Genomic DNA, 19088 nt, shown 5'->3' with positions numbered 1-19088 from the left:
GAGAAATTGTGTTGTCAATCTGTGAAATCGACAGTTTACGGATAAACATATGCACCAGCATGATGATAAAAAAAACACCTTGTAGGGTACCATAAAACCGCAAGACGGCAATTACGAATTCTAACAATTATATATTTATTCCTGATAAAGACCATAAACGACAGATGACAGGGCAATAATTCACTTGAAGTCTACTTGATAATGAATTTAATTGTTAAAGAAAGAAGATTAAAATAAAATATTTCTGTTATCACATTTAAAGTTGTTTTATATTCCATTATAGCTGCATAACAGTAGCTCTCCGATTTTTTTTTTTTTTTTTTTTGACAGGCCGGAGAGCTACAGTTCTGCAGCTAATTCCATTAGAAAGAAAGAAAACAAGAATGAATGAATGAAAATAAATAATCATATGCCTCTGCCCTTTTAAAAAGCTAGTTCAAGATTGTATAAATAAATTAATTAATTTAAAAAAATAATAAATAAAGGAATGAATTAAACCACGAAAGAATTCTAAAAAAAATAAATTTACAAATAAATGAGTGAATTCATAAATGTTAAAATTTATGAATAAAATAAACAATAAATGTGTGAACTTATAAATAAATAAAAAATAAATCTGTGAATTAATAAATGAATAAATAAGATAAAATAAATTAAATAAAGTTAGCGTTAAATTCAATAACGATGGTAATTAATAAAACTAATTAAAATTAAACTTATTACATTATAATTTTTTCTGTTGGAGTGAAATGACCCAGGTTGTGGAGAGAAATGACCTGGGTAATGGAGGAATTATGACCCAGGAGAGAGATGACTTGGGCGGAAATGACCTAGGCGGAGCAGGTACTGGGGAGAAATGACCCGGATTCATGTCTGAACACTCCATGCTACTGTAAAAAGAGGAAGGCTGAACACTCCATGCTACCTGTAACAAGAGGATGTCTGAACACTCCATGCTAACTGTAACAAAAGGAAGTCTGAATACTCCGTGCTAACTGTAACAAGAGGTAAATCAATATGCATATATAAAAAATAAAGAATTTGTACATTTATCTTGTTTCAATTTTCTTATTAATAACTGAAAAAAAAAAACAATAAAAAAGGCAAAACATTGCAAAATTGTGATGTCATCTCTATCTTTTAAATTTAATGTTTCATTGTTCATGTTGTTTAGTGCTATACCAAACAAAATGGCAACCGCAAGAAGAAATCTGCTGTCATTTTTCAGATTATTTGTTTTGTTGATCATTTACTAAAAGGTTAAAATAATATAAACATAGTTTATAAACAAATTTTAGATTATAATATTGAAAGGTTGGGTATTTGTGAAAGCACATTTGTCATAAAAGGAACTCTGATTCTTATTGATCAAGGTATAGTACCGTACCGTTAAAATACAGTATCGTTTCAAGAATACCGGTATGGTGTCGTACCTTTTCATGCTAAACTGTATCCAACCCTATCCACTTTCAAAATTATCGTGAACTAAAAGGATATAACAAATAACGGTTATAACGAAGCAAAATTGTCCATCCATGGCACTTCGTTACAGGCATGTTTTACTGTATAACAACGCATACTATAGTGGTCATTTTCAATACTTCTTAAGAACAATGGAACCTTTGACCATGGGTTCTTATTGTCACTTTATTATTTAGCAAAAATCATTTTAATTAAACTTTAGCCCTGTGACTCCAGACATAAATCTTTTGTTAGATTAACAGGTGTCAGCTGTGCCTATCAGTTGACCAGTGACCTTGAGAAGCACTTACTTGATGTCTGTCTCTTTTTCCTGGCAGATGACAGAGATTTAGAGGCTATAATGGTTTGGATGATCAGTTTGCCCAGCGCTCTGTTACCCTTTAACTCTTCCTGTTGCTCTGCTTCTGAGAGATCGTTAATAAACCCCCGTTCTGTTCTGTCTTTCCTCAGCTTCTTCAATGCTTTCTTTTCCCTTAACAATTCACTGTATCCTGCCAACAAGGCTGACTAAAAATAAAGCAGGATTATGCAAATTATTTCAGAAAATGCTGTAAAACAATTATTTAAAGCATCATTTTTGCAAATTGCCTATGAATAAATACCATTATTAACTTATACAATTAAGATTTGCGGTTTCAAAAATCATGGGATATAGTAATTTAATTATGTTGGTTCAAGCTTGAGCAGCTTTGGAATCTGATGGATATTTTTAGACAGCTAGACAGACAGATGGACAGACAATGGACACCTTACTATCGCTCAAGTTCTTCTGATCCTACAGGTCTGAGTACAGTACGGTGTAGCAGCATCTTGCCATGTTTTATCCCCTAATTATATTGATGAGAACTTTAAAACATCAAATTTGACGACATTGTTTTGTTCAATGTTTTGTTTTATACATGTACCAGGTTGAACATTTTTAGTTGCAATTAGTAGTGGGATGATTCACCGATGCATCGCAGCATTCACTTTGACGATCTACAGATCGATTCATCTACTTCAGTATCACGATACCTGACCTCACTTTTTTTAATTTCCAAAAATGTCCAGGCTTTAGAATTCAAAATTTTCAGTCCTTTAGTCTGTATCTTCAAGACGTTTAAGCAATCAGAAATAAAGTACAAACTTCTTGGTGATACAGAATTCAAAATATGTGTCAAAATGGAGTCAGACACGCCGGATTATGTTAAATCAACAAAATCTGATGGCAGTAAGTCAGGTTTCTGTTGAATTGGTTTATTCTCATAATCTGCTATGTTCGAAATTAAATATTCTAAAAATAATTATCTGGTTTTATTTGGTTTTGAATGTATCGTGATATGTATCGTATCGCACCTATGATATCGTGATGTGTATCGGATCGGCTAAGTTCAGTATCGTCCCAGTGGGCTAGTTGCAATGGCATTCTTAAAGAATGAGTGACTCAATGTATGACTTTACCATAAGGAAACATATACTGGTAGAGAATTATGATCAAATTCTTGATTTCTTACTGTATTTATGGCAGCAATAGAACTTGGATCCTCCACTGTAATCAGAAGTCCCAGGGTGGCTATATCCTCCTCTGTGTAGGTGGAGGGAGATGACCCACTACAAAATATTATCTAGGTAGTTTACTAAAAGATTAATACTTTTTTTACAAGTAAAAGCAATACTTCTCAGTAACAAGTGTGACAAAGATTTGGTACTTGGGCCCGGTACCTAAATGTTTGAGCACAAAAAAAAAAGTGTTCCAGCATGCACATGCAAGGTTAGCAAGAGGTCCCAGATTCAAGTCCCAATCTGGATGACATAATTTTAGGCTGCCTTATGTAACAAGTTTGGGTTTGTGAAAATGAAACTATTTTCCAAAAGATTTGTCAAATTTGGACTCTAATACAGCCGTCGCCCAGTGGCACATTGGTTAGAGTGCCTGCCTGAGAGTTTTTGAGTAAGGAGCTAGTCTTTTATGTCATGGGTTTGAATCCATTGTGGGATGTGGATTGTGGGGACCAGTCCTTTGGATGAGATCATATAAACCATATATTTAAAGAGTGAAGAATATTCAGCACTTTTTAACCCAAACATCTTTTATTCTATTGAAAGTACCAGGTAAATGTATGCAGAGAACATTTAACTGCATGATTACATATTCCATTTGTACATCCAGCTGTCACATAGTACCATAAATCTGGAAATTTTTACGTCGATTTTATTTTGCGAATTTGGGTCAAAATGCTGTTGATTAATTTTTACTTGTCAATATTTTGCAAATGACCACTGTTTTGTTAAGGTCTTCCGTCTTCACGGAAGACCTTATAGTGATTCTACTGTTTCTTATTATTCTTATTATTATTCTTTTTTTTGACAAAATTTTGTACAGGCGATTTCTCGAAAACTATTCAGCGTTTTTTCATGAAACTTTCACAAAATATGTGTCATTATATGAAGTTGTTACATCCGAAGAGAAATTTGAAAAATTTGCTTCTGGTGCCAAGTTATGGACAATTTCCTGATTTTAAAATGCAATTTTGTCGCCCCTTTTTCACGAAAATGGCTGAAGTTATGACCTGGAGACTTATTGAAGACGATAGTTTGTCACTTTGTGGTTTGCGGAATCACCTTCTCGTGCGTCGTCAGTACTTCCGGTTGTTACGAGATGCAAATTGAAAAAAATCGTATTTTCTAACTTTTTTGTTTTTCAGTATTTTTCATTTATTTTTGGTATGTTAATAGAAGTCCTTCTTATAATGCTTACTATATAATTTGTTTGAATGTTGATAAATCTAAACTCTAGATATTAGCATTCAAAAATCTGAAGCGGGTCCAAAATGGCGGCTGTCTCTGTCAACTCCGCCATTTCGCGAGTAGGGGTTTATGGAGGCAGCTGAGCGTTTGATTAAACCATTCTGACATAAGGAAACATGAAATGTAAAAAACTACTTCGACTCTCACGTAGTAGTGAAATGGTTGGAGGAGTTACCTCCCGTTATTTGCTTATATTATAATAGATAATCAATGTAAATATTGTAATTAATTGGTCAATTGACTAAAGAATTATACAAGTATTATTGATAAATGATGTTCTGTTAGAAAATAATAATAGTGTTGCCAAAAGAAAGGCAATCTGTTTTATTTTATCAATATGATATCTGATAACTTATGATCATTGATTAAGTTGAGGTACAAGGGGGCAGTACAGCCAACTGGCGTGTGCCTTCACTTTGGTACAGTATCAATCAAATAGGATTGTGCAAAGTTGCCGTAGTCAGTGACTAGTTAAAATGTAGCTTTGTGACATTAGCTATAGGTTTGTCATTAGGACAGAGAAGCTCTTACAAAGTTAAATCATACTGTGTAAGTATATTGTAGCCACTTGGCTAGAGTTATATTCAGGCAACTTGGTAAGCAATTATATACCAGGCAGATGTTAAAGGCTAAATCAAGAGGTACCATGCAGATAGATGTTGACTTATATAGTCAGTTGTACGAGTATAGTGAGGCAATTATCATATGGCACCAGGCAGGTGCCGGTATTAACTGAAGATATATAATTATACAAAGCACTTAGGTCATTTGATTTAAAGACACCAGGCAGGTGTCATATTATTATTTGTATATATTGCATTCAATCATATCCCCAGTAAAACTCGGTAATCCGAGCACGGACCTACTGACCGCTCAGATCCGACACGTTACAGTGGTACGTTGCAATTGAGTGTCAATCATAAAACTTAATTTCCGTTTCACTGCTTTATTAGTGTAACTGGGCTAGATACGATATGTAATGTGTATAATTTGTTACATATACTTTCTTAACGTCAAAATAAAATAAAGGCACTAAGAATGTTTTATTTTAAAAATTTAATTGATGCTATCATACCTATCTAATAGATCAGTCCAAAGAAAAGGCGCGAATATTTATTCGTGGCGTTTGGCGTGAAATTATGAATGCTTTTTATAATTCTTAGACAGGTGAACTGTTGCAAATGTACCGTGGTATACACAAGTATATTTAGAGCAGTACTCCCAATAGCTTAATGGTTAGCGCGTTGGGGATATAAAAGTAAAAAAAAAAGCGCATTAAGGTTGGCGACGTGGTTTCAATCCTCCTTGTGACCAAAATTTTGAATCTCTTTTCAGCTCGATTTTACGTGGGGTTCTTTTCCTAAAACGGACGGAAGACCTCTCGTTGCTCGCAACGAGATCGTATCTAGTTTACATTTTCTTATTGGTAATTTATTTTTAAGAAAAATATTTTTGCGAATGCTATGAACTCGCAAATTTGCTAAAAATTTATCTACAGCAAAAATTTCCAGATTTATGGTATGTGCATTTTGAAGATTTTGTAGCCTGTAATTTACTGTATGCCTAAATCAATAGCAGCATTATTTCCACATATAATAATAAGCTTTTTATGAACCATAAATAAAAGAGCTTGGCCCACGAAGGGTCAAAATATGCCCTGTAAAATGGTCAAAATTAAACTGAAGTTTTGGCCAAATTTTTTTTGCTTAAAAGGTAGTCTAGGTTTTGTAGCTTATCAAAGTGGAAAAAATCTTGGAGTTCCATACTTGCATACCTGATATCTACAGCCCCAAAATCATAGAAAATCAGGAATTTGCTTGATTTTTCACATTTTTGGGGATAAAATGGTCGAATTTTATATAGAGCACAGGCCTGCCCCAAATTTATTTAGGGTTCAGTTTAAAACTAACATCAATAAGTTTCTATTTATGAAAAAAAAATTGTGGGGCAGATGTGTGCTCATACTTTAAAAAGAACATTTCACTTAATCCGAATTTCCTCAATTTCAACCCTTTTGCCCATTGTAAATTATAAGGTTACAGATTTTGTTTTTTCATAAAAAGTATCATACTACGATTTTTATTTGTTCAATTACACTTTAGTAGGAGTATAAGTCCACTATTTAATTATTTTTTTTCTTGGGGGGGGGGGGGGAGTTTACTGTAATTAGTTGATCCCACACTAGAGGTTAACAAACATCTTCTGAACTAGCTTTTCTTTGAAGTCATGCATATAAAACGTCTGTATCATGTAGGAGCAAAAGAAAAGTATATATTAAAAAAATTACTAGGCCTAAATAAGAGCTACAGAACTTAAAAAGAATGTGAAGTTGTATCCAGATACTGGGGGTATATTCGAAATCTATACTTCATCATTCATGTTCGCTACTGTTGTTGTTTGGCATTGCTCAGTAAAATGGACAAAACGAAATACGCACGTATGATTGTAACAAGTAAAATTCCACATCTTCATCCTTTATTAAAACCATGGCTTTTCCGTAAACCATGTTTGCATACATGATACGATGATATCAGTGGCGGATTTAAGGGGGGGCGCACCCGGCGCGCCCCCCCCCCCCCCCTAAAATTGTCAAAATTAACAAATTCACAGTTTTGTCTAGAAAATGTAAATATGTATACTTTGTAGACCTCATTTTTTCCCTATAAAATCTCTAAAATCCAGCCAGGCCCCCAGACCCCTTGCCCACTTTTGGCGCCCCCTCTAACTTCAATTCCTGGTCCCGCGCCTGGATATATCAACCTTTTCGAACTACCATCAGGTAGATTGATCTACAGCAGGTGAGAAGTGAAAGTATAAAGTTTTCACTAAATACCAGAAACGACATAAAATGTTTTATGAAATAAATAAAGACACATTCATTTTCTTTCTTTTTTTAACTAATACTCATACATCTAGCTTTTTGGTAAATTCTTCGAATTCAAGGAATGCAAATCCTCTTTTTTCTCTTATTAGAGCTATGAAGGTCCTAGTAGGAAATATTGGGGGTGGGGTTACAGCCACGAACCCACAAAAAATTCCAGGACTAGCAGGAATAAAGAACGAATACGTACAATATTGTTTAGGGGATACAGCCGCAATTAATCAATATTTATCTATCTTTTAGTATAAATTGGCAATAGTAATTAAGGCATAAAACACCCTAGTTCGGATAAACTGGTCTTCAAGTATGTCTTTTACACTTAATCAAAATTACTGTCAGATTCAGAGCCCCCTTCCTCCCCCAGATGGTACAACGTGGACGACCTGAATACAAAACCGTTCTTCTCCCCCCTCCTTTTTTTTTGGGGGGGGGGGGGCAGCCTGCATAAGTACTAATATAACACTTCACTCTGATCAAAAAGAAAACTTACAAAAATAATATAGTTTCCATGAGATTTTTTACTCAGTCTGATTCCCGAGAGGTAATGCATTTGATTGTTCCTCTACCGTTTTAGTATTATAATGGGCGGGGGTATTTGTTTATTGGAGAGAGGAATATACGTATCTAGCTGCCATATGAGAAATAAAATGCCATTTTTACTTTAGACTTTGATAAAATGCATGTGCATAATTATCTTATTTTCTGTACTCTTTTCATCGAATTCAAGGTTTAATATTTAATGGGGGATGGGCAAATATTGACTGTTTTATGGTTTTGGAATAGAAGTGTCCAAGGCTAGGACAATTCATCGCTTTGAGGCGAATTTTTCTTTTAACTTTTAGTGAAAAAGTTCATGATAAGATATATTTCAATAATTGCATTGACAGTCTCATCTTTTACATATATCAATTTCATTTTTCACTTACCGGGTATGTATTAAGGTATGTGAAAGAAAAAACTTCTCACAAGATTCGAACTCTATCCAAAGCTCAATATTAGGCATCATACTGAAAACTTTTTTTTCTCTCTCTCTCTTTTTAGCTCTACTGGTCAGAGCCCAGAAGAGCTTATGCGATAGTAATGTGTCCGTCTTTCTGTCTGTCTGTAAACAATTTTTCAAAATGCTACTCCTGCACCATTTTTGGTCTGATTTCAATATAACTTGGCACACAAGTAGACTACACTAAGATACATGATAAATCAGTCTATCGATTTTTGATTTCAATGAACGATGTCGCCGTGGTTACTAAAAATAAATATTTCTCTGTAATACTTTCAAAATGCCACGCCTCATACAGTTTTGGTCTGATTTCAACATAATTTGGCACACAATTAGATTACACTAAATTAAAGATACAGTAAAACACGTTTAGTACGAACACGGATATAGCGAATTTACGGATATAACGAAGTTTTTCTGGGTCCCCGGCAAAATTCTTAAGAAATCTTTGTAAAATTTTACGGTTATAACGAACTCTGATATAATGAATTTACGGATATAGCGAACTGATTTTGAGTCCCGTTGAGGTTAAATATAATGAATTTTACATCTCTTATAACGAACTTTCAAAGATTTCAAAATTTGAATAATTGAACTGACTTTATTTTCTCTCAGCAATTGTATATAAAATTCAATTCATAATAAAACCTTAATTATCGAAAGTATGTTTTGTAATATTTGCTTCCCTAACATATTTGATAGTAACACTAGAAGGAAAACATGCATATTGCAAATTCGCTATATATGGTTATACGAATTCGTTATACGGATATAACGAATTACGGATATAGCGAATTAAATTCACAGGTCCCCAGGACTTCGCTATAACCGTGTTTTACTGTACATAATTTTATAATATATCGATTTTTAATTTCGGTGAACGGTGTTGCCGTGGTTACTAAAAATCGAAATTTATGTAAAATACTTTCAAAATATTACTCCTCCTACAGCTTTGATCTGATTTCAATATAACTTGGCACACATGCAAGCAGACTATAGTACTTAGTTTCATATTTTTTTATACCGATTTTTGATTTTGATGAACGATGTTGCCTCGCAAAATTTCTGTGAAATACTTTCACGTTTATTTTTCAATCTATTAATCATAAGATTAAATGTAGAACCATAATGGAGACTTGACATATTCATATATATATATATAAATCATACCCATTTTCCGGTAAATATGCGTAACTGCATGTCAACTTAAAAATATCAATTAGGCCCAATAAGGCATGCAATGAAATAGATGAATCAAACGTGACATTACTGACAACATAATTTTAGACAAATAAAATCTTTCCGTGAATTTTGGAAATTGGGAAATATAATGTCTTGGAGCGGGAGATAGTCCTCGCATTTTTGTTTTACACACATTCTATTTATCAGTCATTTGCAGAATAAAGCTAGAATTTTAGATTCAGTTGATGATTTTTTAGAAAGGGGTGCAAGCGCACTTTCATAGACAACTTGCAATTTTGAAATAAATCACGCTGAAATCTTATTTTATATTTGTGTGTAACAGAGTGGGAAGGGTCACTTTTTTCCTGACAATATTCTTTTGCCTAGTTTATGGTATGGTATTTATTATTAAGATGCGATCTATTTCTGTAAAGGTTAAACACTGGCAAATTCCTGCATTAGAGGGGGCCATCCCACCCACAATAAAATAAGATTTTTCAAGTGGGTGGAGTCACAGGGGCCGGTAATTACTAGTATATTTCATTTTTACGTATCAACTATATATTTATATATACACATGTACGTACACGAAGTCAGAAATATACCTTTTGGTGTATTTAGTGAATAGTAAGTAAAATCGAATATATAGTATTACCGGCCCATGTATAGATGCAGTTAATCAGCGGATTGTTGCTGCATGTTAATTTTTTGTGGAGGTGATGTCTCCCCCACCCCCACCCCCACCCCCAACTTACTTTAAAAAACAAAGCATTTCCATTGTGCCTTGCATTGTTAGGATCTCACAAAATATTACTGGTCATGTACTTGGTATTCTATTCTTAAACTGATAATGTTCTACCTGGTAGTCAATTATCCATTATTAAGTCATTTCTGTTTTTACAATCACATACGAGGGGTTATCCAAAAGTTCGTGGACAGGGGCTATTAAATTAGTATTATGTTGTCAGAACAAAATTTATAAGGAACATAAAACAACAAAAAATAATAAAATATTGAAAATTTTAGCTTGATACATTCATTATTTCCCAAACTATTATTAATATAAAAACGACATTATATGATCCCCGGCGCTGTCGCTGCTTAGTTTCATGATGTCTGACAACGTAATGATTTTTTAATGTCCGCTTCCTCGACATCGTACACTTCTTATTTGATGAGATTACCCAGAGCAGAGTAAGGACTTCAAACCGTCTTGTTTTTACGACTTTACAATGTCAAGAACTGCAGCTTCTATGCATATATTATTGCAAATGAATTTAAACATTGGGACACGCGGAGATCCTCGCTTGATTGTGCCAGCATATTTGCTTTTTGGAGTTCAAAATACTCCCCCCATTTGACGTCATTTTCAAGGTGATATTTGTTAGGATACTCCATGTAAAATTTACAATAAAATTTCATCGAATTTAAAGAATGAGGTAAAAAAATTCCATTTTTTATCGAACAATAGTGCCCCAACGCATACCTGAATTATCGGGATATTTGGATGTCAAATGTTCATATCAAAATAGTTTATCTTAGTTACACTTAGGTCGAAAAAAAACGTCGTTTTCGAGATTGCGCCGCCTGGACATACCATTGCGTACAAAAAATTTACTAATTCATTTAGAAATAAAATCTATGATTCGTGGTAAATTCTATAGATAGAAAAGATGATGATAAGTAAATATTTTAAAATTCATTGATGTAGCTACAACGGTTTTAATTTTATAGCGCTAGTCCACGAACTTATTGATAGCCCCTCGTCATTTTGGCCCTATATGACGTTACGTCACGTTATACAAATTATGACGTTCCGTTTGCAATTTTCTGGTAAAACAATGCCATACTGCAAACTCTCTTAAAGCAAAAGTAAAATAGATATCAAAAAAAAGAAAACAGTTCCACAAAGCTTGAAGTCTATACTATCTGTTATCAAAATTTCATTAATTTTTTAGATGAGGCATTTTTTGACCATTCGTGGGCTTAACTCTTTCAGGGGTATATAGTTTTTGCCCCGTCTGTCTGTCTAGCTATTTGTCCACAAAAATTTTAACCTTGCTCATAATTTTTGACTGGGTGGGACTATAACATTTCACAGGTGTATTCATTGTGACAAGACCTTTCTTAGGGTAGGTATCAAATTTGATCTCTTTACCTTGACCTTGGACTTTGACACACTTTTACACCAATATTCTAAACTTTTACTTTGGCCATAACTTTTGAACGGTTGGTGCTAGGACTTTCATACTTCATATATATATTCTCTGTGACAAGTCCTTTCATTGGATACCAACAACTTTGACATTGTCCTTGGAGATTGACCTACTTTTTAAAACTTTAAGCTTGGCAAAAACTTTTGAACGGTTAGGGATAGGGCTTTCATATTTCCCATATTTAATCTTTGTGACAAGGCCTTTCTTTAGAAACCAATAACCTTGACCCAAACTTTGACCTACCTTTGAAAAACATTGACTTTGGCCATAACTTTTGAACAGTTGGTGCTTGGGTTTAATATTTCACATTTGTATTTCTTGTGAGAAGGCCTTTCTTTGGGTATCAACATGTTTGATTTTCATGTGAGAAAAATTAACCTTCGTTATGTTCCCATAAGTGGGCATCATGCAGTGTTTCACAAACACATCTTGGTTTTTTAAACAGGAAATCAATTTTACATACATGACCTGATTTTGCTTCATTTGGTTGACAATCTCTTTCTTTACAGCACGGGAGACACAGGGACATTTGGCGAATTCTGCCCCGGTTCCTGCCAGCGCCTCTTTTGTCATACGCTGTACAAGAGATTTAGTAAAGCCACACTTCAGATTTCCCAGTGATTCCACTTCCTCCAGACTCAGACTTGTCAAACCCTGAAAAGAAATCAGTAAAACCTAAACTTATAACAACAATCAAACCCCGTGGGTCCTCAAAGATATTCAAAAATGCAAGGTATTAAATAAGTTATTGTAAAGTTTAAAAGGTGGATTAATTCTTTTTTCATGTATTCATTAATCTATGCATTGCTATTTAGGATATTGTGCTCAATACTGCATTTCAACTGCCCATAAAATATTAAGAAATTATTTGCGTACCTTTTCCTCCACTACGAATGCTGTCCTGTTTTGGAGTACACGACAGGGGACGGTGTTCAGGTTGATGCCGGTCAGAAGTTCGGTGACAGTATCCGTCATGTTCAACCTCCTCAGCTGGTCATTGCTTTAAAGAGAATTCAATCACAAATAAATTCTTATTAAAAATACACTAAAACACTTGTATCATTTATCAAACTTCATCATGCTTTGTTTTAATGTCTCATAATAAATTAGTATTGAAATTCTCCTGTCAAATAAAAAACATCAATACTACAGTGCTGCTATAATTATGAATATGATAGAAATTATTTCTGAAATATTTTTTCCGAAATCTTACGATAGCCTTGCTATGACTTCAGTCCCGACTTGTCTCACGACATCTTCCGTCAGACCGCTGGTCGAAACATCAGCAGAGGAGTTGTCAAGGTTAAATCTCTCAATCAAAACTTTCCCCAGCATTCTATTCTAAAAGATGCAATTTAACAAATAAATAAATTGATGGCATGACTAAAATAATATAACATACTCAATTTTGAAAGACTTCGAATTCAGAATATGACAAATGAAAATCTGAACTAAATTCAAGCCCAGATAGCAGAACATCCTTGGCCCAATCTTACATTATGGTTGTATTATCGCTGTTGGGTTACCTTTATTGGGCCAACAGTGGTCCAACATGGAATATTGATAGTTGGTTATGTATAATGGGGCCAATGTTGGGCTAACTGTTGGCGTTATATCATAAAACCGTTATCATGTGAGAAAATATTTGTTGGGGGATTGGCATCGGCCCCAAGTAGGCCCAATATACCAGGAATTTGGCTGAGCATAATGGGTAGACAACATACGGGCTACTTGTAATATCTGCGCCATTTTTAATCTGACACGAGCGTAATGAGACTGATACCTTGCATATCTGCATCCACTTTGTAAGTATTTATAACATGTTTGCTTTGAAACAGCTTAATTAACGTTTATAGTTTAAAACGATATCATGTACAAATCTGTGTAAATCAGACACAGGGAAGTGTGGAGGCCAGGTGCTATTGGGTCATAACTGTCCCAGATAGCATGCTAACATTGGGCCAACGTCGGGCCAATGTCATCGGTTACATTGGGCCAATGTTGGAAAATGACATTGGCCCAATGTAAGTTTGCTCATCGGCTCAATGTTGGACCAATATGTTGGGCCAACGTTGGCCCAATGAAGAGTGCTATTTCTACAGATACTGGCCCAACGTTGCGCCAACATCGGCCCAATAATGCGACATTGGGCCTATGTTGGCCGAACGTCAACAAGAACATTGAGCCGATGTTGGCAAATGATGTTGGCCCAGTGTCATTTTCTCATTGGCCCAATGTTGGCCCGATATATTGGACCAACATTGGGACAATGTGTTTGAACATTTAATTGTTACAAATCTGTATATTAACAAATACGATCTTCTCAACAATCAGAAATAAATCTACCACCAATCCTACTTGAAAATACAAGTAAGCTAAAATAAATTTACAAGGCTTGATAAAATTCTTATAATTTGTCAAAACAAAATAAATTATCAGTGATTAAATTTAGTGATTCTATACAAGAAAATAAAGGAAAGTATAAAATAACAAATGTTTTTGATACAGTTAAAACAATGAATAATTTGCCCCTTATTTAAATTGAAATTTGTGTCTCGTAGAATAAATTTCCGAAGTCTACCACTCATTTTACTTCTATACGCTTAACGTCAAGCACATGATCAAACATGTTGAAAATGTTGAACATGTTGAAGTTGAAACAAAATTTATTCAGTACTAAAACATACATTGGGTTCTTTCATTTAAAATTTGTTCAATGTACTGTCAAATTTTCTATACATGTATTTTATTTTGAACAATGATTTATATTGGGCAACAAATTTGAATCAAAACTGGTGTGATAATGATAATCCAGCATAGAAATTTATGCATAAATACCTTCATCACGTAAGCTAATCGCTTAATCACACCATGAAACAAAAAAGACGATTATTCCTTAATAGACAGCCTACTTGTAAACATATAGTAAATTCAATCATATGTTTACTCTTTACTGAGAAAAGTAACAAATGTATTAAGAACTAAATACTACAATTTTAGTGCTACTGGAGATTCTAAAAAGACATTCAGAACACAATCAAAGAATGGCTAAGGTATGCCAGGGACAGGAATGGGGGAGGAAGAAATGGACAGAGAAGAAAAGAAGGGGGAGGAGGAGACTCGGGAGAGAGAAGAGGTGACTTAGGAGAAGGATCAGATGGAAAGTGGCAGTGCCTAACTTTTTTCTGTTATACAGTAAAACTCGGTTATAGCGAAGTCCTGGGGACCAGTGAATTTAATTCGCTATATCCGTTATTCGTTATATCCGTATAACGAATTCATATGACTATATATATAGCGAATTCGTAATATGCATGTTTTCCCTCAAGTATTACTACCAAACATGTTTGTGAAGCAAATATTACAAAACATACCTTAGATAACTAAAGTTTTATTATGAATTGAATTTCATATACAAAAGCTAAAATAAAATAAAGTCAGTTCAACCTATCAAATTTTGAGATCTTTGAAAGTTCGTTATAAAAGATGTAAATTTTATTATATTTGACCTCAATGGGACTCAAAATCAGTTCGCTATATCCGTAAATTCGTTATATCAGAGTTCATTATAACCGTAAAATTTTACAAAGATTTGTTAAGAATTTTGCCGGGGACTTAGAACGACTTCGCTATATCCGTGATTTCGCTATATCTGTGTTCGTACTAAACGTGTTTTACTGTATACTGTGTCATAGCTGTAGTTCTACCCTTTTCTGTGTCTGTTTGTCGGTAACAAACACGATGCAGATGCCAGAAACATTTTATTGTGTAAGTAAACAAAATGGCGGGATTCTTTACTATTATTTTAAGAACAGGAGGGCTTTGTTTTTTTTTTAGACGTGCATATAATGATACCTGCAATTTAGTAATTTTACTGAACTTGTGCATAAATTTGTAACCCTACATGTATCGCTTAAAGTGAGCATCAACTTTTTGTTCTTTATTAATGTTTTCTTCATGCACTGAGCAATAAAATACTAGTATGTTCTAATTTAATTTTATATTTTGATTTCTTTTTCCTCGGTTTTTTTAAATTAATGTATAGCTACTTAAATTACAATGCAATACTTGTTGATGGTAATTCTATGAGATATTGTGAATATGTATTAAACCATTAATCTAGCATATATACTATTAAAGGGGTTTTACCATTAAACTGTACATGTACTACAAAACTAGTATAAACTTATTATATATCGTTTGTTATTCAATTTTGACGACAAATGGCTAACCAGTGAAGAGCAAATGAGTTGTCCTGATGGAGAGCCAATAAGATATAATCCAACGTTGGCCCAAAAATGTTTGCCTAATATTGAAAGAGTAAATGGCCCAACAATACATTGGCCCAACAGTGGTCCAATATTAACTGTTACATTGGCCCAACAATAAGCCAACAAGTTGGTCTGATTAAGGGCCGATGAGCAAATTACAGTTGGCCCAACATTAATTGCTTACAATGGCCCAACTGTACAAAAATGATGTTTGCCCAATATTGAAAGAATACATTGGCCCAACAGTGGCCCAATATTAACTGATACAGTGGCCCAACAATAAGCCAACAAGCTGGTTTGATTAAGGGCCCGTGAGCAAATTACTGATGGCCCAATGTTGAATGAATACGGTGGCCCAACATAAGGAGCATTGTTGGCCCAACAAAGGTCCAATAACATCCTGCTACCTGGGAGGAGAAGGTGAATTTTAAACTGGATTGAATACTGTAAACGTACTTTTTTCCACGGGGTCATAATTCCGGTTGAATCTGAAGATTGTCACTATATGCCTTACATTTATATTAAGTACGCTTGGACAAATTTCCGCGGAAAGTTTGTGACCGCGTACATAGCGTAAATTAATACCACGCGGAAAAAAGTACTTCTACAGTATATGAGGAGATATTAAATCCAACTGATAAAATCATTTCAAGTAATGTTGATTCTCACAGATTTTTCAGAAACTACACTGTCTTGGTTAAAGAGATGGATGAACTGTAGACTGTTTGGATTGTTCCTGAGATCAGTCATGTCTGCCGCTCTCACGAAGCTCAGCAGATTTGTCACAGCTAGGTTGTTCACTACATCAACTGTCCAGGTACTTAGGTTTCCTAATTCCGTCTTTAGATTACTTAAAACCTTGTATGCCTACAATCACAAAATTATAAAGACTGTTTTGTAATAACTTGTTATAAACTAATAAATGAAAGTCAAGAAAGTAAGATAAACTTTCCTCTTAGATGTCAAACTTCTAAATTATTGGCAAGAGGGTGTGCAGGATGAATTCATTTTATTTATTATAAACTACAGTCTAACCTCATTATCTCAAACTCAATGAGACTGAGAAAAAGAGGTCCATGTGCCTTAAAGTTCACCTGAGCATCATGTATTGTAAACTTATGGACAATTTTGGAAAAGGCACCTTTCTCATCATAACTATACATTAAGTTTGTTTATTAAAAAACCGAGGAGTGGGGAAGAAGATTTTGAAAGAAATAATGTACTTTCACCATAAAATCTTTATAGCCCTACCCTTGCACTAGAACCCCTGACCCTAGGGCCATGAATTTCAAAATTTTAGTAGAGAACTTAATGTTTATTACAATCATGCCAACAGTTTGACTGCTTGATGTCCAAGAGTAAAGAAGGAGATGTTTAAAGACTGCATTAATATTCATGGTTGTGGCCCCATCCCTCGTGCCCCAGGGGACAAGGACCCTGAAATTCAAATTTTTTATCTCCTTTGCCCATAAATGCTTTATGCCAAATTAGGTTGAAATTGGTTCTGTGGTTCCAGGAAAAATTAAGTTAAAAATGTTCAAAAGTTTACAATTGATGAAAGAAAACGGACACAAACAGAAAGCAGTAGGTCATTTAAGTGACTCAGGTGACCTAAATATAATGTATGAGGATTTGAGATATCAAGGAAAAATACACAGGAGATGAAACTTCCATATCACTTCAATATATCCATGGTATTATTTTGTAGCATTAGTGTTCAAGATAGCCAAGTTCAACTCAGCGTATGTATATATTAAAATAGAGCACCTTTCAGTGAAAAAGCCTACTGCAAATATTATTTAAAACAAATTATGAAGTGGGAAACCTGTTTCTTGGTGAATCTGAAGTCCTTGATTGTCTCTCCATTCACCAGTTTATTGATCATGTCCTCCAGCATTGAGTCCCCAATCTCTCCTACCTCTCCCCGAAACAGGGGGGACGTCATCAAAACCTCCGTCCCTCCTAACTCCTTCTTCACCTACAATGAACTAAATCAATTATATCCGGTAACAGGGAGGTTGCTATTTTTGTGAGTTTATGTGAGTTTTCACTTCTTTGTAGGAGAGCTGATGGTTAGAAGGTCTGATGAAGAGATCGACAAATGAACAGATAGATTCACGAGATGACAATTTTTCTATACACCTTAATTTCCCTTAGAAACGTGGTTGAAATAAAATCAAAGAATCAGTTTATTTTGAACTCACTTTAGCAGCAATTATTCTTATGGCCTGTTTGTCCAGAAGACAGTGGGCTGACTGGGAATTTTCCAGGGTTTTGTTCTGTAGGAGCTGCATCAGCTCAGCTCCACTGATTCCCTCAAACTGAGCTGCTCGGAGACAGTGCAGATTAGAGCCAAGTTTCTCCAGCTCAGCTGCAGTCAAGTTACCCTAGAAATATAATCTTTTGTAAATAAATACAGTCTCTGTTATTTTTCATAACATTAAGAACTCCAATATTACAAGTTAAAAAAAAAATTCCTTGGGACTGAGTATAAACCTAACAGAAACTTACTGTAGCTTTTCCAAGGTGCTCTCTAAACTTTCTAAAAACATCACCTGCCTAAAAAGTTACAGATTAGTATTACTTTTAAGTGAGAGTTTCTTAAAAATTTCTCCAACACTTTCTATAAATGATTTAAGCCCAATTTTCTTGCATGCGACTAACCTATGTCGGTTCCATTATGAAGCCTGGTGGTTGTCAACATAAAAATCATGTCTGTATCTTACAAGCACAGAAAATATAGCCAAGATCATTTTTTAAAATACATGAAAAGATGTATAGGTTTCAGATGCAAAATCACAAGAAAGTGGTTTACAAAGGAAAATTGGCATTTAGGTTATTAAATAAAATACCTGTATATTGATTTAATTAAAATACAAACTGAGAACTTAATATCCCCATAAACTTACAGCCTTTCTTGAGAACTGTGCACCAGTCAAATTCCCCGTGCTTATTGCGGCTCCTATTGCAGCTGCTGGAATGTTCTTGATTTCCTTTGGTTGTAAAGCTCCAACTGTTGCTCCAAGATTAACCAGAGCGTCTGTGCTGATATTGGTAAGATCTTGAAATTCGGATTCCTGCTTCAATTTTCTCCAAGTTTGAATCCTCTGACAAGAAATATGAATTAATAGTTTTAAGAAATAAATATTACATGTATTAGATATACATGTACAGCAAAAATCGTTTAGTACAAACACGGATATAGCGAATTCATGGATGTAGCAAAGTTATTTCTGATCCCCAACTATTTAAATTTTAATGAGTTCCTT

At 34.4% G+C, this 19088-nt stretch overlaps 1 protein-coding gene across 3 annotated transcripts in view; it reads right to left on the bottom strand.

Moving 5' to 3' along the window:
* LOC134252526 (uncharacterized) overlaps positions 1-19088 on the bottom strand; it is a 51002-nt gene that overhangs the window by 14754 nt on the left and 17160 nt on the right. For all 3 annotated transcript variants that reach the window (XM_062735026.1, XM_062735027.1, XM_062735028.1), the window contains exons 10-19: positions 18729-18926; positions 18331-18378; positions 18024-18206; positions 17645-17797; positions 16489-16686; positions 12762-12889; positions 12425-12548; positions 12012-12202; positions 2976-3072; positions 1773-1989 (exon numbers count right to left, since the gene is read on the bottom strand). In XM_062735026.1, the coding sequence (XP_062591010.1) occupies positions 1773-1989; positions 2976-3072; positions 12012-12202; positions 12425-12548; positions 12762-12889; positions 16489-16686; positions 17645-17797; positions 18024-18206; positions 18331-18378; positions 18729-18926 (1537 nt within the window). The remainder of the gene's footprint in view (positions 1-1772; positions 1990-2975; positions 3073-12011; positions 12203-12424; positions 12549-12761; positions 12890-16488; positions 16687-17644; positions 17798-18023; positions 18207-18330; positions 18379-18728; positions 18927-19088) is intronic.

The sequence above is a fragment of the Saccostrea cucullata genome, unplaced genomic scaffold (genome assembly GCF_032062105.1).
Source record: "Saccostrea cucullata isolate Sc308-1 unplaced genomic scaffold, CSIRO_AGI_Scuc_v1 ctg167, whole genome shotgun sequence".
Classification (NCBI taxonomy): domain Eukaryota; kingdom Metazoa; phylum Mollusca; class Bivalvia; order Ostreida; family Ostreidae; genus Saccostrea; species Saccostrea cuccullata.
Note: the sequence above shows the minus strand (reverse complement) of the source record. Positions and strands in the feature narration are given on the sequence as shown.